General features: G+C 45.2%; 1 protein-coding gene across 7 annotated transcripts in view; it reads right to left on the reverse strand.

Moving 5' to 3' along the window:
* LOC110511316 (rho GTPase-activating protein 44) overlaps nt 1-17684 on the reverse strand; it is a 107235-nt gene that overhangs the window by 18725 nt on the left and 70826 nt on the right. For all 7 annotated transcript variants that reach the window (XR_016486111.1, XR_016486110.1, XR_016486109.1 and 4 more), the window contains exons 6-16: nt 15458-15534; nt 15056-15173; nt 12802-12870; nt 12287-12368; nt 11662-11789; nt 9410-9521; nt 5177-5258; nt 3065-3145; nt 1067-1186; nt 579-670; nt 135-318 (exon numbers count right to left, since the gene is read on the reverse strand). Coding sequence is in view for 4 of the 7 variants with exons in the window: in XM_090197603.1 (XP_090053729.1) it covers nt 135-318; nt 579-670; nt 1067-1186; nt 3065-3145; nt 5177-5258; nt 9410-9521; nt 11662-11789; nt 12287-12368; nt 12802-12870; nt 15056-15173; nt 15458-15534 (1145 nt within the window). In the remaining 3 variants the exon portion in view is untranslated. The remainder of the gene's footprint in view (nt 1-134; nt 319-578; nt 671-1066; nt 1187-3064; nt 3146-5176; nt 5259-9409; nt 9522-11661; nt 11790-12286; nt 12369-12801; nt 12871-15055; nt 15174-15457; nt 15535-17684) is intronic.

Raw genomic sequence — 17684 nt, forward strand, 5'->3', positions numbered from 1 at the left:
GAAACAGATAGAGTGAGAGTGAAGAGAGAAACAGCGAGAGAGAGTGAGTGATGAGAGAAACAGAGAAGAGAGAAACAGAGAGAGAGAGAACGAGGGAGGAAGGATCGACCAGCTTGCACTCAGCAGCAGCCTACCCATCCTTCTTGTAGAATTCCAGCATCATGTTGTCAGTGGCAACGCTGAGTGGGCGTCTGCCATGGTCATGCGGCAGCTTGCGTTCTGATTGGTCCATGTCTGGCGAAGGCATGGAGCTGTAGTTTGAGTTGTGGTTGGTGTGGACAGGACTGCCGTAGCAGCCCGTCAGATTAAACTCAATATCTATAGGAGAGGAAGAGAGAGGATCCAATTAGGTCAGGATCCTAAAGACAGTGTGTGTTGCAGGTATGTGTGTGTGTATGTGTGTGTTTAAGCGTGCATGCATGTGAGTGTGTGCCTGTGTGTGTGTTTGCAGGTATGTATGTGTGTGTGTGTGCATGTATGTGAGTGTGTGTGTGTCAGTGAGCGTGTGTGTGTGTGTGTGTGTGTGTGTGAGTGAGTGAGTGAGTGAGTGAGTGAGTGAGTGAGTGTGTGTGTCTCACCTCCAGGGAAGAACCAGTCAGCGTGCTGTATGATGGGTTCTATGATCCCCACTATCTGAAGAGACACTGTGGTCATCATCTCTGTCATGTTCCTGGAAACAACACACACTCAGTGAGACAGCACTTGATTTAACTTGGGAGTTTGCACTTTTGGGACTATTCAATAGGTTACCGAGTTAAGTGAACCACATGCTTCAAAAGTATTTCAAGGTTCCCTCCGCAGACAGTCAAAAGACCACTAAAATGTTGACTGATAAGTTGCGTATTTTGAGGAGAGAGAGAGAGACAGAGAGAGAGAGAGAGAGACAGAGAAAGAGAGATACAGAGAGAGAGAGAGCGAGAGAGAGAGAGAGAGCGAGAGAGAGAGAGATACAGAGAGAGAGAGAGAGAGAGAGAGAGAGAGACACAGAGAGAGAGACAGAGGGAGAGAGAGAGAGAGAGAGACACACACACAGAGAGAGAGAGAGAAGGGAGGACAGCACACATACCCACTCTCGTTGGAGTGGGTCCAGAGCAGGTTGGGACCCAGAACTATGGCCATGTTACCAGGAGTCATCTTGTTGGAGTCCTGATAATCTCCTAGCTTGGCTAGGAACTTGATTAAGTATCTGATAGGAAGAGGAGAAATACACACTCAATCAATCAATTTATCAATCAATAAATCACTCAATCACCACATGCTTTACAGTAGCCAGACCTGGAACCCTAAAGACCAAGCAGCATCACAGTAACCAGACCTGGAACCCTAAAGACCAAGCAGCATCACAGTAACCAGACCTGGAACCCTAAAGACCAAGCAGCATCACAGTAACCAGACCTGGAACCCTAAAGACCAAGCAGCATCACAGTAACCAGACCTGGTTTAAGACCAAGCAGCATCACAGTAAACAGACCTGGAACCCTAAAGACCAAGCAGCATCACAGTAAACAGACCTGGAACCCTAAAGACCAAGCATCATCACAGTAACCAGACCTGGAACCCTTAAAGATCAAGCAGCATCACAGTAACCAGACCTGGAACCTAAAGACCAAGCATCATCACAGTAACCAGACCTGGAACCCTTAAAAGCCAAGCAGCATCACAGTAACCAGACCTGGAACCTAAAGACCAAGCAGCATCACAGTAACCAGACCTGGAACCCTAAAGACCAAGCAGCATCACATTAACCAGACCTGGAACCTAAACACCAAGCAGCATCACAGTAACCAGACCTGGAACCCTTAAAGATCAACAGAGACTCTATCCCTGATAGGAGGTCCAAGTCACAGAGACTCTAGCCCTGATAGGAGGTCCAAGTCACAGAGACTCTATCCCTGATAGGAGGTCCAAGTCACAGAGACTCTATCCCTGATAGGAGGTCCAAGTCACAGAGACTCTAGCCCTGATAGGAGGTCCAAGTCACAGAGACTCTATCCCTGATAGGAGGTCCAAGTCACAGAGACTCTATCCCTGATAGGAGGTCCAAGTCACAGAGACTCTAGCCCTGATAGGAGGTCCAAGTCACAGAGACTCTATCCCTGATAGGAGGTCCAAGTCACAGAGACTCTATCCCTGATAGGAGGTCCAAGTCACAGAGACTCTAGCCCTGATAGGAGGTCCAAGTCACAGAGACTCTATCCCTGATAGGAGGTCCAAGTCACAGAGACTCTATCCCTGATAGGAGGTCCAAGTCACAGAGACTCTAGCCCTGATAGGAGGTTCTAGTCACAGAGACTCTATCCCTGATAGGAGGTCCAAGTCACAGAGACTCTATCCCTGATAGGAGGTCCAAGTCACAGAGACTCTAGCCCTGATAGGAGGTCCAAGTCACAGAGACTCTATCCCTGATAGGAGGTCCAAGTCACAGAGACTCTATCCCTGATAGGAGGTCCAAGTCACAGAGACTCTAGCCCTGATAGGAGGTCCAAGTCACAGAGACTCTAGCCCTGATAGGAGGTTCAAGTCACAGGGATTCTATCCCTGATAGGAGGTCCAAGTCACAGGGATTCTATCCCTGATAGGAGGTCCAAGTCACAGGGATTCTATCCCTGATAGGAGGTCCAAGTCACAGGCTGCATCTACACAGGCAGCTCCATTCTGATCTCCACTAATTGTTCTTTTGACCAATCACATCAGGTCTTTTTGACATCAGATCTTTTTCAGAGCTGATCTGATTGGTCAAAAGACCAATTAGTGATATAAGATTGCTCTGCCTGTGTAAACATAGTGTCACAGACTCAGAACTTTAACACCCAGCTAAAACACAATCTAAACAACATTAGTAGGTTGAAGTTGACCCTAGACGCTGACCTTGGGTCAGTTTTGCAATTCCCCCACTAATGGTTAAGGTTCAGAGTGGGGGAGGGGAAGCTGATCCTAGATCTGAACCTAGAGGAAACTTCAGCCTGGCAACAACCCAAGCATATAAAACAGATCCTCACTGGAGGGTCCTGCTGGCAGTAGGTCTACGTAGACTGTAGAGAGGGAGGGAGAGATGGGTACTGACCTGAAGTTGTTGAAGTTGTCAGTTGGTAGTTTTTCGCACGCCGCCAGCAGAGCTTGTAGTCTCTTGTCCATATCCTGAATACTGGATGAGGAAGACAACGGTGAACAGGGCTCAGGGTGTGTTGTAGTCAAGGCAGTGTTTTTCTCAGTGTTGTTTCCTACCAGGGAGACCAGCAGGCTACAGTGTATGGTCATTGAGAGACTAATTGGTGTCAGCTAACCATCTGAGGGACCGGTAATCCAGAACCCAGGGACCAGTGCCGAACCACGGGCCAGAGGTTGACAAACACTGTGTTAACAATGTCTATTACTGTGATAACGGTCACTGTCTGTTCTGTCACTATGGTACAGTTTGTTCCCTTCTGTGTGGAGCTCTCCCTATAGACATAGGAAAGTGATCTCCAGCTCTTCAACATGACTCAAAGGGATCTGTTATCTGTAGTAGAGATGCTGAGGTTATGAGGGGATCTGTAGTAGAGATGCTGAGGTTATGAAGGGATCTGTTATCTGTAGTAGAGATGCTGAGGTTATGTAGGGAATCTGTAGTAGAGATGCTGTGGTTATGAGGGGATCTGTAGTAGAGATGCTGAGGTTATGTAGGGATCTGTTATCTGTAGTAGAGATGCTGAGGTTATGAAGGGATCTGTTATCTGTAGTAGAGATGCTGAGGTTATGTAGGGAATCTGTTATCTGTAGTAGAGATGCTGAGGTTATGTAGGGATCTGTTATCTGTAGTAGAGATGCTGAGGTTATGTAGGGTCTGTTATCTGTAGTAGAGATGCTGAGGTTATGAAGGGATCTGTTATCTGTAGTAGAGATGCTGAGGTTATGTAGGGAATCTGTTATCTGTAGTAGAGATGCTGAGGTTATGTAGGGATCTGTTATCTGTAGTAGAGATGCTGAGGTTATGTAGGGAATCTGTAGTAGAGATGCTGTGGTTATGAGGGGATCTGTAGTAGAGATGCTGAGGTTATGTAGGGTCTGTTATCTGTAGTAGAGATGCTGAGGTTATGAAGGGAATCTGTAGTAGAGATGCTGTGGTTATGAGGGGATCTGTAGTAGAGATGCTGAGGTTATGTAGGGTCTGTTATCTGTAGTAGAGATGCTGAGGTTATGAAGGGAATCTGTTATCTGTAGTAGAGATGCTGAGGTTATGTAGGGATCTGTTATCTGTAGTAGAGATGCTGAGGTTATGAAGGGATCTGTTATCTGTAGTAGAGATGCTGAGGTTATGTAGGGATCTGTTATCTGTAGTAGAGATGCTGAGGTTATGAGGGGATCTGTAGTAGAGATGCTGAGGTTATGAGGGGATCTGTAGTAGAGATGCTGAGGTTATGAGGGGATCTGTTATCTGTAGTAGAGATGCTGAGGTTATGTAGGGATCTGTTATCTGTAGTAGAGATGCTGAGGTTATGAAGGGATATGTTATCTGTAGTAGAGATGCTGAGGTTATGAAGGGATCTGTTATCTGTAGTAGAGATGCTGAGGTTATGTAGGGATCTGTTATCTGTAGTAGAGATGCTGAGGTTATGAGGGGATCTGTAGTAGAGATGCTGAGGTTATGAGGGGATCTGTAGTAGAGATGCTGAGGTTATGAGGGGATCTGTTATCTGTAGTAGAGATGCTGAGGTTATGTAGGGATCTGTTATCTGTAGTAGAGAGGCTGAGGTTATGAGGGGATCTGTTATCTGTAGTAGAGATGCTGAGGTTATGAGGGGATCTGTTATCTGTAGTAGAGATGCTGAGGTTATGTAGGGTCTGTTATCTGTAGTAGAGATGCTGAGGTTATGAGGGGATCTGTTATCTGTAGTAGAGATGCTGAGGTTATGTAGGGATCTGTTATCTGTAGTAGAGATGCTGAGGTTATGAGGGGATCTGTAGTAGAGATGCTGAGGTTATGTAGGGTCTGTTATCTGTAGTAGAGATGCTGAGGTTATGAAGGGATCTGTTATCTGTAGTAGAGATGCTGAGGTTATGAAGGGAATCTGTTATCTGTAGTAGAGATGCTGAGGTTATGAGGGGATCTGTTATCTGTAGTAGAGATGCTGAGGTTATGAAGGGATCTGTTATCTGTAGTAGAGATGCTGAGGTTATGAAGGGAATCGCTACTCACTTTGACGCCTGAATCCAGTCCTCGTAAAGTTCACTGGTCATCAGTGGCTCTGGAAGCTCACGGAGGTATGATTTCAGAGCCCCTGAGGAAGAGAAGGATGGGGAGACAGAGGGAGGGAGGGAGAGAGAGAGAGAGGCAGAGAGAGAGAGAGAATGGGATGGAGAGAGAGGGGGAGGGAGGGAGGAAGGGAGAGAGAAATGATAAGAGAGAGAGAGGGGGGGACAGCGGGATGGAGAAGGAGAGATTAAGTGAGAAAGGGAGGAAGAGGGATGAGAGAGAGAGATCATCTCATTAGGCCTAATGGAGGTGTGGTTTTCTCTGTTCAGAATACTAATGAGAATACACACAACGCTGCCACCCTCAGATTACTCAAGGAAGTGGACAGCAACATTACAAGGCAGCCTTTAGGATAGAGAGCGTCTTGGGCAAAACACAAGCAGATGACTTGGGAGATGTTAAGGGATGTGATCCTCTCGCCCCACAGCTGAACTAAACTCCAGGGCCAAATCCAGTTTCACCTTTCAAGTTGTATTAGTGGTATGTACGGGATGCCCATGGTGTACACCGTCCAATGAAATGCTGACTTGCAGGCTCCTTACTGGACAATGCAACAGCAATAGTTGCAACAACAGAAATAATACATGATAAGAATACCAAAGTACTAAAGTAAATGTCTCAGTAGAAGAGAAGAGACATTTTAGCATCAGTATAATACAGGAAGGAACAATGTATAGTCCAATATTATAGACCAGTGTGTGTGTGTGTGTGTGTGTGTGTGTGTGTGTGTGTGTGTGTGTGTGTGTGTGTGTGTGTGTGTGTGTGTGTGTGTGTGTGTGTGTGTGTGTGTCTGTGTTTGTGTGTGTGTGTATGTCTGTAAATGTCTGTGTGTGTGTGTATATATGTCTGTAAATGTCTGTGTGTGTGTGAGAGTGTGTGTGTGAGTGTGTGTGCTAATGTACCGAGAATCAGAGCACTTTCTAATAGATGTCCTGGATAGGTGGGAGCACGGTCCCAGTGATGTACTGGGCCTTGTAGTTGTGGGCGGAGCCGTTCCCGTACCAGGCCGTGATGCAGCCGGTCAGAACACTCTCCATGGTGCAGCAGTAGTATTTGGAGAGGACCCGGGGTGACACGCCAAATTTCTTCAGCCGCCTATGGAAGTTAAGACGCAGTCGCAGCCTCTGGACAACAGGGGGGGGGGGGGGGGGGGTGGTGTTGGTCCTGGTGGTGTTGGTCCTGGTGGTGTTGGTCCTGGTGGTGTTGGTCCTGGTGGTGTTGGTCCTGGTGGTGTTGGTCCATGTCAAGTCCTCTGATGGGGACGCAGAGGAACTCAAACTGCTGATCCTCTCCACTGCAGTCCTGTCGAAGTGGATCGGAGCTGGTTCCCTCCTCTACTTCCTGAAGTTCAACAATCAACTCGTTTGTTTTGCTGATGTGGGGGGTGTTGTCCTGGCACCATAATGTCAGTTCACTTAGCTCCTCCCTATTGGCTGACTCATCGCTGTTGGTTATCAGGTCTACAACCGCTGTGCCGTCAGCAAACTAGATGATGGAGTTGGTGTCTTGCAAAGCCACGTGGCCGTGGGTGAACAGGAAGTACAGCAGAGGACTGAGGACGCTCTGAGCTTGGTGTCGAGCTTGGAGGGAACAATAGTGTGGAATGCTGAACTGTAGTCAAGGAACAGTATTCTCACACAGGTGTTCCTCTTGTCCAGATGTGTTACGGCCACGTGAATAGTGATGGAAATGGCATCTTCCTCGGTTCTGTTGGAGCGGTATGCAAACTGGACTGGGTCCAGTGTGCCTGGCATGCTGGCCTTGATGTGGGCCATGACCAGTGTGCCTGGCATGCTGGCCTTGATGTGGGCCATGACCAGTGTGCCTGACATGCTGGCCTTGATGTGGGCCATGACCAGTGTGCCTGGCATGCTGACCTTGATGTGGGCCATGACCAGCCTCTCAAAGCACTTCATGATGACCGACCCCTATTCCCTATATAGAGCACTACTTTAGACCAGGGCCCCTATTCACTATATAGAGCACTACTTTAGACCAGGGCCCCTATTCCCTATATAGTGCACTACTTTTGACCAGGGCCCCTATTCCCCATATTGTGCACTACTTTTGACCAGAAACATATGGGTCCTGGTCAACAGTAGTGCACTAAATAGGGAATATGATGTAATTTGGGACACAAACCAGCTCACTACTGGAGGAGAATGTTAGGAAATAGGCAACAAGGAAATAGGCAACAAGGTGTAAAGGAAATAGGCAACAAGGTGTGAAAGACTACAGTCTTCCACAAACACAAGAAGCCTTGATTGTGTTGACCTGAACATTGATGTATGTATTTCTGGAGGCGAGAATCTCCTGAAAGCAGAGTTATATCTAATGGTTATATATAGACAACGGAGCTAGCTAAAGGCTCGTTGTTATGGAGACCAGAGCCTGAGCCAGAGAGAGAGAGAGAGAGAGAGAGGTAAAGAGGCGTGCAGGGGTGTGAATTCATCTGTGATGGTGTGTGCGTGTGCGTGTCAGACCTGGGTTCAAATACCTGTGTATTTAAGTATCTATACTGAACAAAAATATAAACCTAACCTGCAATCATTTCAAAGATTTTACTGAGTTACAGTTAATATGAGGAAACCGGTCAATGTAAATACATTCATTAGGCTCTAATCTATGGATGTCACATGACTGGGAATACAGACATGCATCTGTTGGTCACAGTTACCTTTAAAAAAAAATTGGGGGAGTGGATCAGAAAACCAGTCAGTATCTGGTGGGACCATTTGCCTCATGCATTGCGACACATCTCCTTCACATAGAGTCGATCAGGCTGTTGGTTGTGGCCTGTGGAATGTTGTCCCACTCCTCTTCAATGGCTGTGCAAAGTTGCTGGATATTGGCGGGAACTGGAACGCGCTGTCGTACACGTCAATCCAGAGCATCACAAACATGCTCAATGGGTGACATGTCTGGTGAGTACTCAGGCCAAGGAAGAACTGGGACATTTTCTGAATTGTGTACAGATCCTTGCAACATGGTGTGCATTATCATGGTTGGATGAATGGCAAGACAATGGGCCTCAAGATCTTGTCACGGTATCCCTGTACATTCAAATTGCTATGGGTAAAATGCAATTGTGTTCGTTGTCCGTAGCTAATGTCTGCCCATACCATAACCCCACCGCCACCATGGTGACCACTGTTCACAACGTTGACATCAGCAAACTGCTCGCCCACACAACGGCGTACAAATGGTCTGCGGTTGTGAAGCCGGTTGGACATATTCTCTCAAACGCTGTTGGAGGGCGGCTTATGATAGAGAAACTAACATTCAATTCTCTGGTGGACATTCCTGCAGTTAGCATGCCAATTGCACACTCACTCGAAATTTGAGACATCTGTGGCATTGTGTTGTGTTACAAAACTGCACATTTTAGAGTGGCCTTTTATTGTTCCCAGCACAAGGTGCACCTGTGTAATGACCATGGTGTTTAATCAGCTTGTTGATTGATACACCACACCTGTCAGGTGGATGGATTATCTTGGCAAAGTAGAAATGTTCACTAACAGGGATGTAAACACATTTGAGCACAACATTTGAGAGAAATACGTTTTTTGTGCGTGTAGAACATTTCTGGGATTTTTTATTTCAGCTCATGAAACATGGGACCAACACTTTACTTGATGCATTTATTTATCTGTACACTGTAGTATTTAAAATACTTTTTAGAATTTTGAGTATTTTAATAGTTATTTGTAAAAACAAAATAGTCTATCAAATTATATTTGAGGGTATTTTTAAATACTTATTTCAAATACTATTTACAAATACCGGGGTTAAATGCATGGGAGTGAATTTAAGTGTTTTCATATATGTGGGTGTGTGTGTGTCTGTATGTGTGGGTGTGTGGGTCTGTATGTGTGGGTGTGTGTGTCTGTATGTGTGGGTGTGTGTCTGTGTGTGTCTGTGTGTGTGGGTGTGTGTGTGTATGTGTGGGTGTGGGTGTCTATATGTGTGGGTGTGTGTGTCTGTGTGTGTGGGTATGTGTATGTGTGGGTGTGTGTGTCTGTGTGTGTGTGTGTGTGTGTGTGTGTCTGTGTGTGTGGGTGTGTGTGTCTGTATGTGTGGGTGTGTGTGTCTGTATGTGTGGGTGGGTGTGTCTGTATATGTGGGTGTGTGTGTCTGTGTGTGTGGGTGTATGTGTGTGTGGGTGTGTAAGGTAACCTGCGATGGCGTGGGGGTCAGCTGAAAACTCCTGTACGTCCATAACACCACAGTCCAGGGAGGCCTTCAGCTTCTTCAGCTTGGAGGTCGAGGGAGCCACTCTGAACAGACCCTACACACACAGGAAGTCAGGAAGACAGGGAGTCAGGGAGCAACTCTGAACAGACCCTACACACACAGGGAGTCAGAAAGGCAGGGAGTCAGGAAGACAGGGAGCCACTCTGAACAGACCCTACACATACAGGGAGTCAGGAAGACAGGGAGTCAGGGAGTCAGGAAGACAGGGAGTCAGGAAGACAGGGAGTCAGGAAGACAAGGAGCAACTCTGAACAGACCCTACACACACAGGAAGACAGGGAGTCAGGAAGACAGGGAGTCAGGAAGACAGAGAGTCAGGAAGACAGGGAGTCAAGAAGACAGGGAGTCAGGAAGACAGGGAGTCAGGAAAACAGGGAGTCAGGAAGACAGGGAGTCAAGAAGACAGGGAGTCAGGAAGACAGGGAGTCAAGAAGACAGGGAGTCAGGAAGACAGGGAGTCAGGAAGACAGGGAGTCAGGAAGACAGGGAGTCAGGAAGACAGGGAGTCAGGAAGTCAGGGAATCAGAGCAGGGTCATCATAGAGATAAATAGTGAAATATAAATCGAGTACATACTGTAACTTTGTCTACAATAAACACTCTCTAACGGCTAAATCCTATATTAACGCTACTCTGTAATCAGAATGTTTAGTAGTGTTAATTAGGCTTCATCTGGGTCTGGGAAACTTAGTAGTGTTAAGTAGGCATCATCTGGGTCTGGGAAACTTAGTAGTGTTAAGTAGGCATCAGCTGGGTCTGGGAAACTTAGTAGTGTTAAGTAGGCATCAGCTGGGTCTGGAAAACTTAGTGTTAAGTAGGCTTCATCTGGGTATGGGAAACTTAGTAGTGTTAAGTAGGCATCATCTGGGTCTGGGAAACTTAGTAGTGTTAAGTAGGCATCAGCTGGGTCTGGGAAACTTAGTAGTGTTAAGTAGGCATCAGCTGGGTCTGGAAAACTTAGTGTTAAGTAGGCTTCATCTGGGTATGGGAAACTTAGTAGTGTTAATTAGGCTTCATCTGTGTCTGGGAAACTTAGTAGTGTTAATTAGGCTTCATCTGTGTCTGGGAAACTTAGTAGTGTTAAGTAGGCTTCATCTGGGTCTGGGAAACTTAGTAGTGTTAAGTAGGCTTCATCTGGGTATGGGAAACTTAGTAGTGTTAATTAGGCTTCATCTGTGTCTGGGAAACTTAGTAGTGTTAAGTAGGCTTCATCTGGGTCTGGGAAACTTAGTATTAAGTAGGCTTCATCTGGGTCTGGGAAACTTAGTAGTGTTAAGTAGGCATCATCTGGGTCTGGGAAACTTAGTAGTGTTAATTAGGCTTAATCTGGGTCTGGGAAACTTAGTAGTGTTAAGTAGGCATCAGCTGGGTCTGGGAAACTTAGTAGTGTTAAGTAGGCATCAGCTGGGTCTGGGAAACTTAGTAGTGTTAAGTAGGCATCAGCTGGGTCTGGGAAACTTAGTAGTGTTAATTAGGCATCAGCTGGGTCTGGGAAACTTAGTAGTGTTAAGTAGGCATCAGCTGGGTCTGGGAAACTTAGTGTTAAGTAGGCTTCATCTGGGTATGGGAAACTTAGTAGTGTTAATTAGGCTTCATCTGTGTCTGGGAAACTTAGTAGTGTTAAGTAGGCTTCATCTGGGTCTGGGAAACTTAGTATTAAGTAGGCTTCATCTGGGTCTGGGAAACTTAGTAGTGTTAAGTAGGCTTCATCTGGGTCTGGGAAACTTAGTATTAAGTAGGCTTCATCTGGGTCTGGGAAACTTAGTAGTGTTAATTAGGCTTCATCTGGGTCTGGGAAACTTAGTAGTGTTAAGTAGGCTTCATCTGGGTCTGGGAAACTTAGTAGTGTTAATTAGGCTTCATCTGGGTCTGGGAAACTTAGTAGTGTTAAGTAGGCTTCATCTGGGTCTGGGAAACTTAGTATTAAGTAGGCTTCATCTGGGTCTGGGAAACTTAGTAGTGTTAATTAGGCTTCATCTGGGTCTGGGAAACTTAGTAGTGTTAAGTAGGCTTCATCTGGGTCTGGGAAACGTAGTATTAAGTAGGCTTCATCTGGGTCTGGGAAACTTATTGTTAAGTAGGCTTCATCTGGGTCTGGGAAACTTAATAGTGTTAAGTAGGCTACATCTGGGTCTGGGAAAGCTAGTGTAAAGCAGGCTTAATCTTTTCCTATACCTCCTCCTGCATGCCACACTCCAGCAGCATTGTGACACAGGCCTCGATGGGGAAGGCGATCTCTCTGCTGCTGATGGTCAGGTGTTCCTCCAGGGCCTTGCCATACGAAGGCTTCTCCACCCACGCCTCTGTGGCAGAACAACACATTATACAACAGGTAGACACACGAGGAGCAGACAGGCATGTGTACCTGTGCAGGCATGGACGAGCTCTCTCTCTCTCTCTCACACAGACACACACACACACACACACACACACACACACACACACACACACACACACACACACACTGTTAGGGAGTTATGTCTATGCTGTCTGACTATGTGTGTCTTTGCTATTAAAGGAACTCAGTTGCATTGTAAGGGGGCTCTCAGAGGATTCACTGGGAGACACTGAATCAATCTGAGAGTCACAGGGTTGTGATAGAGCTCATATAATTAAAGATGGACTTTGATAACTAACTCTGACTTGTGTGTGTGGTTTGCTCCCATGATTTGGTAAATAGAGGAAATTTCCACGACAACACACACACACACACACACACACACACACACACACACACACACACACACACACACACACACACACACACACACACACACACACACACACACACATTACTCACCCTGGTGAGCCTTAATGGTGGGCAGGACACTCTGGAGGATCTCTAGAGACTTCCTGTGATATTCTGCCTGGATCTCTATGAGCTACAGGGAGACACACAGAGACAGAGAGGGGGACAGAGACACAGGGACAGAGAGGGGGACAGAGACACAGGGACAGAGAGGGGGACAGAGACACAGGGAAGGAGAGGGGGACAGGGACAGAGAGACACGTAAGGATACAGAGGGGGACAGAGAGACACAGAAGGACAGAGAGGGGGACAGAGACACAGGGACAGAGAGACACGTAAGGATACAGAGGGGGACAGAGAGACACAGAAGGACAGAGAGATACAGAAGGACAGAGACACAGAGGGACAGAGAGACACAGAAGGACAGAGGGTGACAGAAGGACAGAGAGACACAGAGGGACAGAGGGGTAAAAAGGTGAGGTTTAAACAGCCGCTCAGCTATTTGACTGTAAAGGGAGTCAATGTCATCTGAAGGGCAAATACAATGATACAGAAAACGTACTAACCGTCTGAAAGTAGTTTGCATAGTCTATTTCTTTGGCCACAAAATTATACATATCCGCTGATAGTTGATCCTGGAAAAGAGAATAAGAAATGACCTTTAACCTTATTGCAGCCTGTAACCTTAATACAGTCTGTAACCTTAATACAGTCTGTAACCTTGTGGTGGTTAATACAGTCTGTAACCTTGTAGTGGTTAATACAGTCTGTAACCTTGTAGTGGTTAATACAGTCTGTAACCTTGTGGTGGTTAATACAGTCTGTAACCTTGTAGTGGTTAATACAGTCTGTAACCTTAATACAGTCTGTAACCTTAATACAGTCTGTAACCTTGTAGTGGTTAATACAGTCTGTAACCTTGTAGTGGTTAATACAGTCTGTAACCTTGTAGTGGTTAATACAGTCTGTAACCTTGTAGTGGTTAATACAGTCTGTAACCTTAATACAGTCTGTAACCTTAATACAGTCTGTAACCTTGTAGTAGTTAATACAGTCTGTAACCTTAATACAGTCTGTAACCTTGTGGTGGTTAATACAGTCTGTAACCTTGTAGTGGTTAATACAGTCTGTAACCTTAATACAGTCTGTAACCTTAATACAGTCTGTAACCTTGTGGTGGTTAATACAGTCTGTAACCTTGTAGTGGTTAATACAGTCTGTAACCTTGTAGTGGTTAATACAGTCTGTAACCTTGTAGTGGTTAATACAGTCTGTAACCTTGTAGTGGTTAATACAGTCTGTAACCTTGTAGTGGTTAATACAGTCTGTAACCTTAATACAGTCTGTAACCTTAATACAGTCTGTAACCTTGTAGTGGTTAATACAGTCTGTAACCTTGTAGTGGTTAATACAGTCTGTAACCTTGTAGTGGTTAATACAGTCTGTAACATTAATACAGTCTGTAACCTTAATACAGTCTGTAACCTTGTAGTGGTTAATACAGTCTGTAACCTTGTAGTGGTTAATACAGTCTGTAACCTTGTAGTGGTTAATACAGTCTGTAACCTTAATACAGTCTGTTACCGTAATACAGTCTGTAACCTTGTAGTGGTTAATACAGTCTGTAACCTTGTAGTGGTTAATACAGTCTGTAACCTTAATACAGTCTGTAACCTTGTAGTGGTTAATACAGTCTGTAACATTAATACAGTCTGCAACCTTAATACAGTCTGTAACCTTGTAGTGGTTAATACAGTCTGTAACCTTAATACAGTCTGTTACCTTAATACAGTCTGTAACCTTGTAGTGGTTAATACAGTCTGTAACCTTGTAGTGGTTAATACAGTCTGTAACCTTAATACAGTCTGTAACCTTGTAGTGGTTAATACAGTCTGTAACCTTAATACAGCCTGTAACCTCGTAGTGGTTAATACAGTCTGTAACCTTGTAGTGGTTAATACAGTCTGTAACCTTAATACAGTCTGTAACCTTGTAGTGGTTAATACAGTCTGTAATCTTAATACAGTCTGTAACCTTGTAGTGGTTAATACAGTCTGTAACATTAATACAGTCTGCAACCTTAATACAGTCTGTAACCTTGTAGTGGTTAATACAGTCTGTAACCTTAATACAGTCTGTAACCTTAATACAGTCTGTAACCTTGTGGTGGTTAATACAGTCTGTAACCTTAATACAGTCTGTAACCTTAATACAGTCTGTAACCTTAATACAGTCTGTAACCTTGTAGTGGTTAATACAGTCTGTAACCTTAATACAGTCTGTAACCTTAATACAGTCTGTAACCTTGTGGTGGTTAATACAGTCTGTAACCTTGTAGTGGTTAATACAGTCTGTAACCTTAATACAGTCTGTAACCTTAATACAGTCTGTAACCTTGTGGTGGTTAATACAGTCTGTAACCTTGTAGTGGTTAATACAGTCTGTAACCTTGTGGTGGTTAATACAGTCTGTAACCTTGTAGTGGTTAATACAGTCTGTAACCTTGTAGTGGTTAATACAGTCTGTAACCTTAATACAGTCTGTAACCTTGTAGTGGTTAATACAGTCTGTAACCTTAATACAGTCTGTAACCTTAATACAGTCTGTAACCTTGTAGTGGTTAATACAGCCTGTAACCTTAATACAGCCTGTAACCTTGTAGTGGTTAATACAGTCTGTAACCTTGTAGTGGTTAATACAGTCTGTAACCTTAATACAGTCTGTAACCTTGTAGTGGTTAATGTAGTTTCATGGTGTGTGGGAGGGGATTACAGTTGGTGAAGGAGGAGGAGCCTGAACCTCTAGAACCCTGTGACTCACCCTGCAGATCTCCATCCTATTGGCTGCCTCTTCCATCTCCTCTCTGAGGGCCTCCCCCTTGGCCCCGCCCGCCTGCAGGTTGCTTGGGTGACTGGAGGACTTGGACGACTGGTGAAACCTACAGGTTAAGGAGGAGACAGAAGAAGAGTTTAGCAGGAGGGATGGAACACCAACACACACGACAGCATCCCAAAAGGCATCCTATTCCACGCTATATAGTGCACTACTTCTGACCAGTAGTGTACACTATATAGGGATTAGGGCGCGATTTGAGACACAGGCACTGAGGGAAGGAACATGCTGGTCTAAGCATTATTCTAAACGTGAGCATGTCTTTAAGAGGTGAAGGCCAGTGAAGAGGGCATCAGGTCCCAGCCTGTACGTTAACAGTCCATCCCTCACCGTGTGCGAGCAGAGTCCATGTCCAGGACCAGCTTGGCTAAATGTTTCCTCTGTTTCTGGATGTTGGGAATGTCCACCTGGGAAGAGACAGGGAACACATCAACCCTCCTCTATACTGTATCTCCACTACATTCAGTTATCTACTAGTTATATGGGAATGTCCACCTGGGAAGAGACAGGGAACACATCAACCCTCCTCTATACTGTATCTCCACTACATTCAGTTATCTACTAGTTATCTGGGAATGTCCACCTGGGATGAGACAGGGAACACATCAACCCTCCTCTATACTGTATCTCCACTACATTCAGTTATCTACTAGTTATCTGGGAATGTCCACCTGGGATGAGACAGGGAACACATCAACCCTCCTCTATACTGTATCCCCACTACATTCAGTTATCTACTAGTTATCTGGGAATGTCCACCTGGGATGAGACAGGGAACACATCAACCCTCCTCTATACTGTATCTCCACTACATTCAGTTATCTACTAGTTATCTGGGAATGTCCACCTGGGATGAGACAGGGAACACATCAACCCTCCTCTATACTGTATCTCCACTACATTCAGTTATCTACTAGTTATCTGGGAATGTCCACCTGGGATGAGACAGGGAACACATCAACCCTCCTCTATACTGTATCTCCACTACATTCAGTTATCTACTAGTTATCTGGGAATGTCCACCTGGGATGAGACAGGGAACACATCAACCCTCCTCTATACTGTATCCCCACTACATTCAGTTATCTACTAGTTATATGGGAATGTCCACCTGGGAAGAGACAGGGAACACATCAACCCTCCTATATCAGGTATATCCACTACATTCAGTTATCTACTAGTTATATGGGAATGTCCACCTGGGAAGAGACAGGGAACACATCAACCCTCCTCTATAATGTATCCCCACTACATTCAGTTATCTACTAGTTATCTGGGAGTGTCCACCTGGGAAGAGACAGGGAACACATCAACCCTCCTCTATCAGGTATATCCACTACATTCAGTTATCTACTAGTTATCTGGGAATGTCCACCTGGGATGAGACAGGGAACACATCAACCCTCCTCTATAATGTATCCCCACTACATTCAGTTATCTACTAGTTATCTGGGAATGTCCACCTGGGATGAGACAGGGAACACATCAACCCTCCTCTATACTGTATCTCCACTACATTCAGTTATCTACTAGTTATCTGGGAATGTCCACCTGGGATGAGACAGGGAACACATCAACCCTCCTCTATACTGTATCCCCACTACATTCAGTTATCTACTAGTTATCTGGGAATGTCCACCTGGGATGCGACAGGGAACACATCAACCCTCCTCTATACTGTATCTCCACTACATTCAGTTATCTACTAGTTATCTGGGAATGTCCACCTGGGATGAGACAGGGAACACATCAACCCTCCTCTATCATGTATCTCCACTACATTCAGTTATCTACTAGTTATCTGGGAGTGTCCACCTGGGATGAGACAGGGAACACATCAACCCTCCTCTATCATGTATCTCCACTACATTCAGTTATCTACTAGTTATCTGGGAATGTCCACCTGGGATGAGACAGGGAACACATCAACCCTCCTCTATCATGTATCCCCACTACATTCAGTTATCTACTAGTTATCTGGGAATGTCCACCTGGGATGAGACAGGGAACACATCAACCCTCCTCTATCATGTATCTCCACTACATTCAGTTATCTACTAGTTATCTGGGAGTGGACATTGGGGAGGAATATTCCACCATACTGAAGTTAATAGACAATAATGAACATGCTGACATTGTGTCTTAATGATCATGTTCAGTCAGAGATAGTAACGGTGAATGTTGTGGGCAGCCTCTGGACAGACAATTATAACAATTATAACTTTAAATAATGTATGGCTAGGGACAGTAGGACTCACCTCATCATAGAGACAGTAGGACTCACCTCATCATGGTGACAGTAGGACTCACCTCATCATAGAGACAGTAGGACTCACCTCATCATAGAGACAGTAGGACTCACCTCATCATAGAGACAGTAGGACTCACCTCATCATAGTGACAGTAGGACTCACCTCATCATAGAGACAGTAGGACTCACCTCATCATAGTGACAGTAGGACTCACCTCAGCATAGAGACAGTAGGACTCACCTCATCATAGAGACAGTAGGACTCACCTCATCATAGTGACAGTAGGACTCACCTCATCATAGTGA

Source organism: Oncorhynchus mykiss, chromosome 13 (genome assembly GCF_057628025.1).
Source record: "Oncorhynchus mykiss isolate SJ-2025 chromosome 13, ASM5762802v1, whole genome shotgun sequence".
In the NCBI taxonomy this organism is placed as follows: Eukaryota; Metazoa; Chordata; class Actinopteri; order Salmoniformes; family Salmonidae; genus Oncorhynchus; species Oncorhynchus mykiss.